At 41.3% G+C, this 13,124-nt stretch overlaps 1 protein-coding gene and 1 long non-coding RNA gene across 7 annotated transcripts in view; one reads left to right on the top strand and one right to left on the bottom strand.

Annotated features, from left to right (window-relative positions):
- The window catches only part of LOC108176787 (solute carrier family 68 member 1), a 42,485-nt gene that overhangs the window by 2,671 nt on the left and 26,690 nt on the right, over window positions 1-13,124 (top strand). For 2 of the 6 annotated variants that reach the window (XM_070064587.2, XM_089321490.1), the window contains exons 2-3: window positions 6,045-6,220; window positions 7,980-8,702. The exons of 1 other annotated variant lie outside the window; for it this stretch is intronic. In XM_070064587.2, the coding sequence (XP_069920688.2) occupies window positions 6,071-6,220; window positions 7,980-8,702 (873 nt within the window). In that variant the 5' untranslated portion in view covers window positions 6,045-6,070. Of the gene's footprint in view, window positions 1-5,726; window positions 5,812-5,926; window positions 6,221-7,979; window positions 8,703-13,124 lie in introns of those variants that run through there. 3 more of the 6 variants (XM_070064591.2, XM_089321489.1, XM_089321491.1) reach the window with 3 other exon arrangements.
- LOC138847038 (uncharacterized) overlaps window positions 6,424-13,124 on the bottom strand; it is a 52,779-nt gene continuing 46,078 nt past the window's right edge. The window contains exons 3-5 of the long non-coding RNA XR_011384656.2: window positions 9,724-9,863; window positions 8,553-8,753; window positions 6,424-6,693 (exon numbers count right to left, since the gene is read on the bottom strand). This is a non-coding gene — a long non-coding RNA (uncharacterized LOC138847038). The remainder of the gene's footprint in view (window positions 6,694-8,552; window positions 8,754-9,723; window positions 9,864-13,124) is intronic.

Below are 13,124 nucleotides of genomic sequence, written 5' to 3'. Positions count from 1 at the left end.
TGGGCCCTGCACCCCATGGGAGACCAGGAGAAGCACCTGGCTCCTGCCTTCGGATCAGCGTGGTGCGCTGGCCGCAGCGCATGGGCCGCGGCGGCCATTGGAGGGTGAACCAATGGCAAAGGAAGACCTTTCTCTCTGTCTGTCTCTCTCATTGTCCACTCTGCCTGTCAAAAAAAAAAAAAAAAAAAAAAAAAAAAGAAAGTGTTGCTGATAGGATGTTTACTGCTAGGTTAAAAAGAGGCGTAATAGATCGCTTGTAAAACCTTTACTGCCTGGGACCAGCACTGTGGCCTTTGGTGCTGGCATCCCATATGGGCGCCGGTTTGAGACCCGGCTGCTCCACTTCCCATCCAGAGAGCTCTGCTATGGCCTGGGAAAGCAGTAGAAGATGGTCCGAGTCCTTGAGCCCCTGCACCTGTGTGGGAGACCCAGAAGCAGCTCCTGGCTCCTGGCTTTGGATTGGCACAGCTCCGGCTGTTGTGGCCATCGTGGGAGTGGACCAGTGGATGGAGGACATCTCTCTTTCTCTTTCTCTCTCTCTGCCTCTCCTCTCTCTGTGTAACTCCGACTTTCAAATAAATAAATAAATCTTTTTAAAAAGAGAAAGAGAAGAAAACCCTGTAGACTTTGTGCCTTTTTGGTGTGTTCATGGGTTCTTTTTAAGGATTTTTTTTTTTTAAAGGAAACTTTTCATACCTCCCCCCCCCACTAGAAATCTTGAATAAAAATTGTATTGAAAAGCAGTGTTAGCCGGCGCCGCGGCTCAATAGGCTAATCCTCCACCTAGCGGCGCTGGCACACTGGGTTCTAGTCCCGGTCGGGGCACCGGATTCTGTCCCGGTTGCCCCTCTTCCAGGCCAGCTCTCTGCTGTGGCCTGGGAAGGCAGTGGAGGATGGCCCAAGTGCTTGGGCCCTGCACCCCATGGGAGACCAGGAGAAGCACCTGGCTCCTGCCTTTGGATCAGCGTGGTGCGCCGGCCGCAGCGCGCCAGCCGTGGCAGCCATTGGAGGGTGAACCAATGGCAAAAGGAAGACCTTTCTCTCTGTCTCTCTCTCTCACTATCCACTCTGCCTGTCAAAAAAAAAAAAAAAAAAAAAAAAAGAAAGAAAGAAAAGAAAAGAAAAGAAAAGCAATGTTAGCTTTCAGTGCTAAAAGTCCTTGTGGGAGGGGTCTTCATTCTTCTTTTTTAAGATTTATTTATATTTATTTAGCTCAGAAAAAAAAAGTTCTTGGAAAAAATCTGAACTCAGAGTTTATAACACTTTACAAAGATTCTAAGTTTATAAACACCTGCCTTCTGACTTAATGATAGATCAGCAAGGTGTGGCATGTTTCTTATTTTGGCATGCCTAAAATAATATTGAGAAAAAGGAGATTGCCTAAGTTTTGGTAGGCTAAATTTGGATCTTGGCTTTTGGTTCTACTTATTCCCTTGTTGTTGGTTCTCTTGGTAACAAAGCAACCTTTAGCCTCATTCTTTGTTCTCACTTATGCCAAAAATAACTCCCTAGAGTGAGTGCTTCACCAGTAGCTCCAAGCATTTTCAAATCTGAGGATTACTTTATAAAGCCAGAAATGTTGGATGACCGCACATTACTGCAGTAATTGTACTCTTTAAGTATTGAAATTGTATAATAGCAACAACAACAAACCCAGATTTGTATCTAATCATCATAGCGGAATCTACATTTTGCAAATATCAGTACACATGTGGGAAAATATTCTTCATTCAGTCTATACAGATAATGTTTGGCATGCATATGGATTTAATAACCCCCTTTGATAATTCTAGGGCCCCATCATCCATGAAATTAGAATCATCCTTGGGTTTACCCAGGGCAAAGTGAAGCTTAGAGCCTTAAATAATTTAATCATTTGTGTCAAATGCCTACTTCTTTCTAATTAGCCTTCTGTTTTCCTAAGAAATTGGGCAATACAGACTCAAGTTCCTACTTAATTCTGTTCCTGGGTCTCCAAAGTTAAAGCAGAGGCTCAAGGATTATTCCAGTAAATAACATGCCACAAGTTATCTGAATATGTCTCTTTTCTGATTCAGTGAGACTGTGGAGACCTGGGCAAATATTCAGGTCATTTATATTCAAGTTATTTACTGAGACACAGAGTTACAGACAAAGAGAGGGGTTTTCCATTTACTAGTTCACTCCCCAAGTGGTCGCAGCAGCCAGAGCTGAGTGGATCCACAGCCAGGAGCCAGGAGCTTCTTCCATGTGGGTGCAGGGGCCCAAGCATATGAGCCATCTTCTACTGCTTTCCCAGCCCATCAGCAAGGAGCTGGATTGGAAGTGGAGCAGTTGGGACTCAAAGCAGTGTCGTTATGGGATGCTGGCACCACAGGATGCCACGGCACTGGACCCCATGGTAGTCTCTTAAAACTATCATCAGGATTAAAAGGAAGATGAACATAGGCCTACTTCCTGCTTTTCAGTTCTACAAAGGGGCTTCAAAAAGTTTGTGGAAAATGGAACTAAAAGATAACTTTATCTTAGTGCAAAACATATTTGAAATCTATAGTTTTTTCATATGATTCATTTCCACAAACTTTTTAAAGACTCCTTCCATATGCATGGATTCAAAATTTTTTACACCAAGAAAAACTTTTAATTCTATTTTTCATGAACTTTTTGAAGTATCCTCATGTAAGTCAAAGAGTAAGATGGTGGGCTATCTACTAAAAACATACATAGAACTCCATATTTTTTTAAAAGAGGGGTATCTAATGGAGTGAGGATCAGAATATGTTATTTCTGTATCCATCTTGCATATGTATTTTTTCTTTTTTTAAACTTTTATTTAATAAATATAAATTTCCAAAGTACGACTTTTGGATTATAGCGGCTTCTTCCTCCCATAACCTCCCTCCCACCCACAACCATCCCATCTCCCACTCCTTCTCTATCCCATTCACATCAAGATTCATTTTCAATTATCTTTATATACAGAAGATTAATTTAGTGTATATTAAGTAAAGATTTCAACAGTTTGCACCCACACAGAAACACAAAGTGTAAAGTACTGTTTGAGTACTAGTTATAGCATTAATTCACATTGTACAACACATTAAGGACAGAGATCCTACATGGAGAGTAAGTGCACAGTGACTCCTGTTGTTGATTTAACAATTGGCACTCTTATTTATGATGTCAGTAATCACCTGAGGCTCTTGTCTTGAGCTGCCAAGGCTATGGAAACCTCTTGAATTCGCCAACTCCAATCTTATTTAGACAAGGCCATAGTCGAAGTGGAAGTTCTCTTCTCCCTTCAGAGAAAGGTACCTCCTTCTTTGATGAACTGTTCTTTCCACTGGGATCTCACTTGCAGAGATCTTTCATTCAGGTTTTTTTTTTTTTTTTTTTTTTTTTTTGCCACAGTGTCTTGGCTTTCCATGCCTGAAATACTCTCATGGACTTCTCAGCCAGATCCGAATGCCTTAAGGGCTGATTCTGAGGCCAGAGTGCTGTTTAGGACATCTGCCATTCTATGAGTCTGCTGTGTATCCCGCTTCCTATGTTGGATCATTCTCTCCCTTTTTTATTCTATCAGTTAGTATTTGCAGACACTAGTCTTGTTTATGTGATCCTTTTGACTCTTAGTCCTATCATTATGATCAACTGTGAACAGAAATTGATCACTTGGACTAGTGAGATGGCATTGGTACATGCCACCTTGATGGGATTGTATTGGAATCCCCTGGCATGTTTCTAACTCTACTATTTGGGGCAAGTCAGCTTGAGCGTGTCCCAAATTGTACATCTCTTCCCTCTCTTGTTCCCACTCTTATATTTAACAGTGATCACTTTTCATTTAAGTTTCAACACTTAATAATAATTGTGTATTAATTACAGAGTTCAACCAATAGTATTAAGTAGAACAAAAAAAAATACTAAAAGGGATAAAATATTGTTATTCATCAACAGTCAGGGCAAGGGCTGATCAAGTCACCATTTCTTATAGTGTCCATTTCACTTCAACAGGTTTCCTTTTTGGTGCTCGGTTAGTTGTCACTGATCAGGGAGAACATATGATATTTGTCCCTTTGGGACTGGCTTATTTTTCTTTTCTTTTCTTTTCTTTTTTTTTTTTTTTGACAGGCAGAGTGGACAGTGAGAGAGAGAGAGATAGAGACAAAGGTCTTCCTTTAGCCATTGGTTCACCCTCCAATGGCCGCCACGGCTGGTGTGCTGCGGCCGGTGCACTGTGCTGATCCGAAGCCAGGAGCCAGGTGCTTCTCCTGGTCTCCCATGGGGTGCAGGGCCCAAGCACTTGGGCCATCCTCCACTGCACTCCCTGGCCACAGCAGAGAGCTGGCCTGGAAGAGGGGCAACCGGGACAGAATCCGGCGCCCCGACTGGGACTAGAACCCGGTGTGCCGGCGCCGCAAGGCGGAGGATTAGCCTAGTGAGCCGCGGCACCGGCCTATGGCTTATTTTTCTCAGCATGTTTTTTTCCAGATTCCTCCATTTTGTTGCAAATGACTGGATTTCATTTTTTTTGACTGCTGTATAGTATTCTATAGAGTACATATCCCATAATTTCTTTATCCAGTCTACTGTTGATGGGCATTTAGGTTGATTCCAGGTCTTAGCTATTGTGAATTGAGCTGCAATAAACATTAAGGTGCAGATGGCGCTTTTATTTGCCAATTTAATTTCCTTTGGGTAAATTCCAAGGAGTGGGATGGCTGGGTTGTATGGTAGGGTTATATTCAGATTTCTGCAGTATCTCCAAACTGTCTTCCATAGTGGCTTAACCAGTTTGCATTCCCACCACCAGTGGGTTAGTGTCCCTTTTCCCCCACATCCTCGCCAGCATCTGTTATTGGTAGATTTCTGTATGTGAGCCATTCTAACCGGGGTGAGGTGAAACCTCATTGTGGTTTTGATTTGCATTTCCCTGATTGCTTGTGATCTTGAACATTTTTTCATGTGTCTGTTGGCCATTTGGATTTCCTCTTTTGAAAAATGTCTATTGAGGTCCTTGGCCCAACTCTTAAGTGGGTTGTTTGTTTTGTTGTTGTGGAGTTTCTTGATCTCTTTGTAGATTCTGGCTATTAATCCTTTCTCTGTTGCATAGTTTGCAAATATTTTTCCCATTCTTTTGGTTGCCTCTTTACTTTCCTGACTGTTTCTTTTGCAGTACAGAAACTTCTCAATTTGATGCAGTCCTAATAGTTAATTTGGCTTTGACTGCCTGTGCCACCGGGGTCTTTTCCAAGAAGTCTTTGCCGGTGCCAATATCTTGCAGGGTTTCTCCAATGCTCTCTAATAATTTGATGGTGTTGGGTCATAGATTTTAGGTCTTTACTCCATGTTGAGTGGATTTTTGTGTAAGGTGTAAGGTATGGGTCTTGCTTCATGCTTCTGCACATGGAAATCCAGTTTTCCCAGCACCATTTACTGAATAGACTGTCCTTGCTCCAGGAATTGGCTTTAGATCTTTGATCAAATATAAGTTGGCTGTAGATGTTTGGGTTGATTTCTGGTGTTTCTATTCTGTTCCATTGGTCTATCCATCTGTTTCTGTACCAATACCATTGCATATGTCTTTTGAGTCACAGCTAAATAGTCTTATCAGGAGGTCAAGAAGAAGTCTTCAGATGCAGGTCTGTCCTGTTGGACAGTTTCTTGCTTCGAGGAGGGCCTTACTTCCGGTCTGACTTTAGCAAAAATTGTCAATTCATTGTTCTTTTGTTCTTTTTCTGTTGCAGCCTCCTTCAAGAAGGACAATGATGTGTAAACATATCTCCCAACTGCTAGTTAAGCATGCCCAAACTTGTGGATACATCCCACTTTGTAAGTTACAAGCAATACCAAAAAGATAAGAGTCACATTCTCCTGCAAATTAGAGTTCTTGGCAACATCTTAAAAAGTGTTGAGTGAACAAATGAGTAAATAGTGTTAAGCCTGGTGATACATTCAGAGCTAGTAGCTTTGGATTCTTATTTAACTAAACTAGTATCCAGTGGAATTTTGCCATCCATCAATTACTGTATGCAAATTCTGAATTTTAATTTTTTTTCACAAAGGGAAGAAGATTTCCTCTGCATGAAAAATGATATTTTTAAATTTGAAATCTGTTGCTTGGGCATACTCTACGATCACTTTAGGGACTGACCTACTAAATTCTGTCTTCAATTTCTACTATGTGAAACTTTTTTTACATCTGTACAAGATTTCAGAAGTGGCCTTTTGTCAAGCCCAGGTGAGATGGAATCTTTATTTTCCTTTCAGACAAGACAGAACTTCTCCTTCCTTATAGCCATACATTATTGTGATTTGCCAGAGCTGATTCTTCATCCGGCTGTGAGAGTTCCCAAGACAAACGACCCATGTCCAAGATTCTGTTACTGGAGAAATGCAGGGTTCTTGTCTTCATACAAGAAAGAATTCAGGCGTGAGACAGAGTATGGAAAGTAAAAAGTAGCAAAGTTTATTAGGGTAGGGACATCCACAAGAACGGATGGGCACCTCTCCAGACAGGACCTGAGATAGAGTGCAGTTGCTCAGACTGGGGTGGGGGAGGGGACAGGAAGGAGGAGTGAGGTTACATGGTTGAGTGGAGAGATTACACCTGGCCAGACCAGGTGGGCGGCTCAGCAGAGAGGGCTGAGCACACAGTCTGGTTGAGGCAAGGGGTTTTTAAGGAGATGCGTCTCTGTCTTCATACATTTCCTCCTGAAACAAAGGATTTTATGGCTGTAAATATTAAGAAGCTCCTATCTGAGTTTTCCCTTGAAGGTATCAGACAGGAGGAAGCCTAGCTGGCGCCATCCTGGGTTCAGAGGAAGGGTGAGCAGGACCCCCTAGAGAATGGGGATCCGGAGCAGGGTGTTTGAAATGCAGATACTGGGCTGCATCTGGGAGATTGTGGAAGATTTGTCAGGCAGAAGGGCGGGGACCCCCACCTGGCAGGTTATCAGGTAGAAGGGGGCAGGGCAGGATGTGAATGCCAGGCTGCCCTGGAAACATTATTGGGATGACTTTGAGATGTAGATGCATATGCTAGACATAGATGTCTTCTCTTTAGGCCTTTGTCATACACACATAAGCTCATACCTAACTTCCTACCTAACAATTCTGTGTGAGGTCCAAAGAGAGACTTGTTGACACAATTATCACTTAACACATAAAAACTTTAGAGGGTAAAGGGTAAACTTTGGTTACCTAGAAAATTAACTTATGTGGAACAATATTATCATTTAAATTTTTAAAAATTTGTTAATTTGAAAAACAGAGCTTACACTGGCTAATTTACTTCCCAAATGTCTGCAACAGCCAGGACTAGGCTGGGTCTGAGCTGAGGATGGGAACTTAATCTAGGTCTCCTACATGGGTGCAGGAACCCAAATATTTGAGACATCACCATTGCCTCCTAGAGTCTTTTATTAACAGGAAGCTGAAGTCAGAAGCTGTAGCCAGGTATCAAGTCCAGGAACTCTGATAAGTGGTGTCCTAACCCAGGAATTGTTTCCTAGGCTAAACACCTACCTCACAGAGTTGTTTTTAAGGATTTAGCAAAAATAATACATGTAAATACTTACGTGATGTCTGAACACAAAGCACATGTGTACAATGGAACTTCACAAAGTTTGTGGGAAATGGAATTTAAAAATAAGTTTATTTTGGTGCAAAAATATTTGAAATCCATGATATGAGAGAGGTCTTCAAAAGGCTCATGGAAAACTCCTATTATGAAGAACCTATACATAGAATTCTATGTTTGTTTTTTTTTCAGCAAAGTGAACAATTCTGTTTTTCCACAAACATTTTGAAAAACCCTCATATTGGCTGTTATTAATATTTGTTATTAATATTTGTTCTGGAACTAGAGCTTTTTTATTGACCAGCTTTGATAATTTCACATCAGTGAAAAAAAATTTCAGGGGTCATTTTCATCTTACACTGAATGTAATAGCTTATACTACTACAGTAAAATAATCTTACGTATTTTTTCTCCCTAGATAATTTTGATGATCTGGAATATTCTTAATGACCTCATTGTGTATTTTTGCGACAACTTTAAGGCTGATTGTGGTGCAAGCCATCATCTTTCCGCCTTGTTTGGTGGCCCTTTGTATGCAATGGCCTTCCTGCTTCCTTGGTTCCCTTGGAAAGACTATCAAGAAGGTGACTGGCTTAGTGGAATTCATCTGATGGTATCATTATGTGCCTTTGAGAGCACACTTTCACGTATTCAGCAAGTCCAGCATAGACGGTTTGTAGAGACTTTCCCTAGACATGAAAGTAGGCTTCGTCTTATTAAAATTAGCCACATGGTATCACTAATAGGATCTACCAGTATCCTTTTCTGTGGCCTCATCTCTAATAACATAGAAAGTTTGTCCAATTTTCAGGCTGTTGCTGTTATCATTGCCTTTCTTGCTGCTGCCAGTGTTCACGCTGGCAAGAACCACATGAAACAGTTCGAATGGAATAGAAGCCTGGAGGAAAATGTCCTTTTGGGAAGTGAAGAGGATCATTCTAGGACCTCGGTCATCGTACTGAGACAGATCTTGTCCCAGAAGAACTTTTACCTTTTTCTGATCGTGAATTTCCTCCAAATCTTTCATTTAACCTTCCTGCACAACTTCATGATGATCTTTATGGATAATCTCATTCCCAGGGATATTCTTTCTTCCTCCGGAAGGAGCATCATGTATGGGGCAGGCTTTATTTGCCCACAGGTATGTGATTACTCCTTGTGTATTCTCCAATGGGGATCAAAGATTTGATTCCTAACAGGTGGAAGAAATTAGAACACCTGATTATTTCAGAAGTTTGAGCAAATTGCAGCCATTTATTAAGAGACCCAAAAGATTCACAGCCCCAGACATTATGCAAGGTTCAACAGAAACATAGTGGGAAAGAGAGAGACGAAAGGAAAAAAGTAAAGGGAGTCCAATGAGAACCTAGCAACGTGGTATTTTAAACAAAAATCTTTAGAATTTTATTCCTCTGAGCTTTCTCTTCCAAACCTCAGCAGAGCTTTGGAAGAAAATAAACAGTTCCTATAAGCATGTACTTTTTGCTTTATTAGGATATTTAAGATTTCTGTGACCGTTAACTTAGAAGAAGTTATTTGGTCAAGAATTCTTAGAGTCAGGTTCCAAAACTCTTGGCCAAAAGCCCAAGTCCTGGAATTCCAGAGTGGTATTAAAATTCCATGGTCATGACCATTATTGTAGAAGGCATGTCCTCCTTCAAAAAATATTCTGGTCTGATGTTTATTATAACATTTGGAAGACTGAAGATGAGGGTACTTCAAAAGTCCATGGAAAATGGAATTAAAAGGTACGTTTCTTTTTTGAAATCCATGCAGTTTTTTCACAATGTGCCTTTCCATGAACTTGTCCAAGACCTCTCATGTGCATGAATTCCAAAACATTTTTGGACTGAAACAAATTTATCATTTTCCATTTTCCGTGAACTTTCTGAAGTACCCTCATTTTAATCCCCTTAACCTAAATATAACATAGGAGTTAACCTAGCCTATCATATCGGTTTTTTTTTTCTATTTTCACAATGAAATAATAAGAAAAATCCTGTTGTCTATACTCTTAAGGGAATAAGGTATTCTTGACATATTTGTTTTTACTGTTTACTGACTTTCAAAAAATATATAAAGCATTTGGAATATAAATAGTTCTAAAATGTTTTAAGTGTTGACACAGTTTCTTGAGCAAAGTTAGGTAGGATAGAACTTGCCTTTTTGCTATTAAGTCCAGGTCTTCTGCTTCCAGTAGATGTCATAGTACTGACAATTCGCAGACAGGGAGTGCTTACCAAGTGTCACGGCCTATGCCAAGTGCAGAGTACACATCGCCTCACGTGATCCTCATAATCACCTGGAAGGAAGAACTTCTTTTCCTTACAGGAAAGAAAAGGGAGATGTGCAGGCGTCACCTGTTTTTTAGAACTGTGCTCTTTCGCGTTCTGTCTCTGAAATGTCTGTGTTGACATCATTTATTTGGCAGATACCAAATACGAGTTCATTTTCTGTTCATCAGTATGTTTTCAGGTGCTGTGTGTTCATGATGCTGTCCCCCCAGAATCCAATGCTTGTCAAGTTGTTTGCTCCTAGGTTCAGTGACCCAGATGGGAAGGTCTAGGAGTTTCTGTGTTTTTTGTTTACTCTCAGATTCTAGGCTCTATATTGTCTTCTCACTTTAAATCATGTACTTGTTCATGTTCATAATGTACTTTCTACTTCTATGGATTTGCCTAGTCTAGACTTTCATACAAATGGAATTATATATGATATTTTGTGGCTGACTTCTTTCGCTTAGCATGTTTTTAAGGCTCCTCCATGTTGTGGCATGGATGAGTACTTCATTCCTTTGTACGACTGGATAGTACTCTGCTGAATATGGATAGATCACATTTTGCATATGCATTCATCAGCTGATGGGCACTCGGGTTGTTTCCAGGTTTAGGTTATGAAGGACTAGTGCTGCCATGAACATTAATGTGTAAGTTTTTGCACAGACATATTTGCATTTTAGGGGGGTATATATGTGGAAGTGGAATAGCTATGTCCTATGGTAACTCTGTGTCACATTTTGAGATTCTGACAGTTTTTCCAATGAGGCTCTACTATTTTATATTTCTACCAGTAGTATACAAAGGTTCCAGTTTCTCCAGCAATGTTATCTGTCTTTCTTATTAAAACCACCCTAGTTTGTGTGCATGACATCTCATTGTGGTTTTGATTTCCATTTCCCTGATGGTTAATGATGTTGATATGCTATTGGCCATTTGTACATGCTCTTTGGAAGGATGTCTATACAGCTCATTTGCAAAATTTTTAATTAGACTTTTTTTGTTATTGAGTTATAATAGATCTTAATATATTTTTGGAGATCTAGAATCAGGTGTGTTATTTGTGAAAATTTTTTCCTATTCTGTTGAGTTGTCCTTTAATTTTTTTTTTTTTTTTATGAAATTGGCAGGTGTGAGTCCTTCTACTTCAAGACTGTTTAGGCTACTCTGTGTCCATTGCAAATCCAAATGAATTTTATAGCCAATTTGTCAATGTCTACAAAGAAGTCAGGTGATACATTGAATGCATTGAATCTGTATTTATTGCCGTCTTAATGATGTTAAGCCTTCTAATCCAGGAACATGGGATGTTTCTCCTCTAGTTGGATGTTTTAACATTTCTTCTAATAACTTTTAAAAAATATTTATTAGGTTGGCGCCGCGGCTCACTAGGCTAATCCTCTGCCTTGCAGTGCCGGCACACCGGGTTCTAGTCCCAGTCAGGGCACCGGATTCTGTCCCGGTTGCCCCTCTTCCAGGCCAGCTCTCTGCTGTGGCCAGGGAGTGCAGTGGAGGATGGCCCAAGTGCTTGGGACCTGCACCCCATGGGAGACCAGGAGAAGCACCTGGCTCCTGCCATTGGATCAGCGCGGTGCACCGGCCGCAGCGCGCTGGCCGCGGCGGCCATTGGAGGGTGAACCAATGGCAAAAAGGAAGACCTTTCTCTCTGTCTCTCTCTCTCTCTCTCACTGTCCACTCTGCCTGTCAAAAAAAAAAATTATTAATTTATTTGAAAGGCAAAGTTACAGAGAGGCAGAGGGAGAGAGAGAGAGAGAGAGGCCTTCCATCCACTGGTTTACTCCCCAAAAGGCCATGACGGCTGGAGTTAGGCCGATCCAAAGCCAAGAACCAGGAGCTTCTTCTGGGTCTCCCATGCACGTGCAGGGGCCCAAGGACTTGGGCCACATCTGCTGCTTTCCTAGGCCATCGCAGAGAGCTAGATTGGAAGTGAAGCAGCTGAGCCGAAGCCAGGAGCCAGGTGCTTCCTCCTGGTCTCCCATGCGGGTGCAGGGCCCAAGCACTTGGGCCATCCTCCACTGCACTCCCGGGCCACAGCAGAGAGCTGGACTGGAAGAGCAGCAACCAGCACAGAATCCGGCGCCCCAACCAGGACTAGAACCCAGAGTACCGGCGCCGCAGGTGGAGGAGTAGCCTAGTGAGCCGCAGTGCCGGCCAGCACCAACCCCTTTAATAACGTTTTGTAGTTTCCTCCTTCTTTTGTTAAATGTAGTCTCCAGCATTTAGATAGACATTTAATTAAGACCTAAGAGGCTTTTATGATTAAATTACATGACTTTTATTAAGTATATAGATTTGGTCATTGTTTTGGTGATTACTATAGTTTTTTTTTTTCATTGTTTTTAGTTTCTAACCATGTAGAGATCACCAAGTAGTTGAATTCTGATCAGTGAGGGGCTGTTATACTTACAAGTGCCATAACTTCATTTTTTATTTATTTTTAATATGGAATCATATTTATTTGTTGAAAAATCCCATACCCTACCAAATCACTTAAAATCAAAGCTACTACTAATTTCTTATTCTCTTTATATTTCACTTAATGAGGTTTTAACAACAAAATGACTCCTATAATTTTTGAAATACAGTGACGTCACCTATGAATCTTTTATATCCTTTTTAATATTGAGTTTTTAATTATTATGTAAATTTTTTTATTTTAAAAAAAGATTTATGTATTTGAAAAGCAGAGTTACAGAGAGGGAGAGACAGAGATAGTGAGAGGGAAAGAGATCTTCCATCTGCTGGTTCACTCCCCAAATGGCCACAATAGCCAGGGCTGACCCAGGCCAAAACCAGGAGCCAGGAATTTCATCTGGGTCTCCTAAACAGGTTTCAGGGGCGGGACCCAAGCACTTGGGCCATCTTTGGCTGCTTTCCCAGGCACATTAGCAGGGAGCTGCATTGGAAGTGGAGCAGCTAGGACTTGAACCTGCACTCATTTGGGATGTTGGCCTTGCAGGCCATGGCTTAACCCCACTGTGCCACACGCTGGCCCCTATTATAAGGACATTTTCACGTCACATATAAAACTACCTTAGGGACCAGCACTGTGGCACAGTAGGCTAAGCCTCCGTCTGCGGTGCTGGTATCCCATATGGGTGCCATTTCAAGTCCTCCTGGCTACTAGCTTCAGATTGGTGCAGCTCTAGCCAATCCTAAACTTTTTGACAGATTTTTTTTTAAGATTTATTTATTTACTTGTGAGGTAGAGTTACAGAGAGAGGGAGAGACAGAGAGAAAGGTCTTCCATCTGCTGGTTCACTCCC

The sequence above is a fragment of the Oryctolagus cuniculus genome, chromosome 19 (assembly GCF_051225735.1).
Source record: "Oryctolagus cuniculus isolate XC-2025 breed Fujian yellow rabbit chromosome 19, ASM5122573v1, whole genome shotgun sequence".
NCBI lineage: Eukaryota > Metazoa > Chordata > Mammalia > Lagomorpha > Leporidae > Oryctolagus > Oryctolagus cuniculus.
The sequence above is the reverse complement of the archived record's forward strand: the minus strand, read 5'-3'. Positions and strand labels throughout refer to the sequence as shown.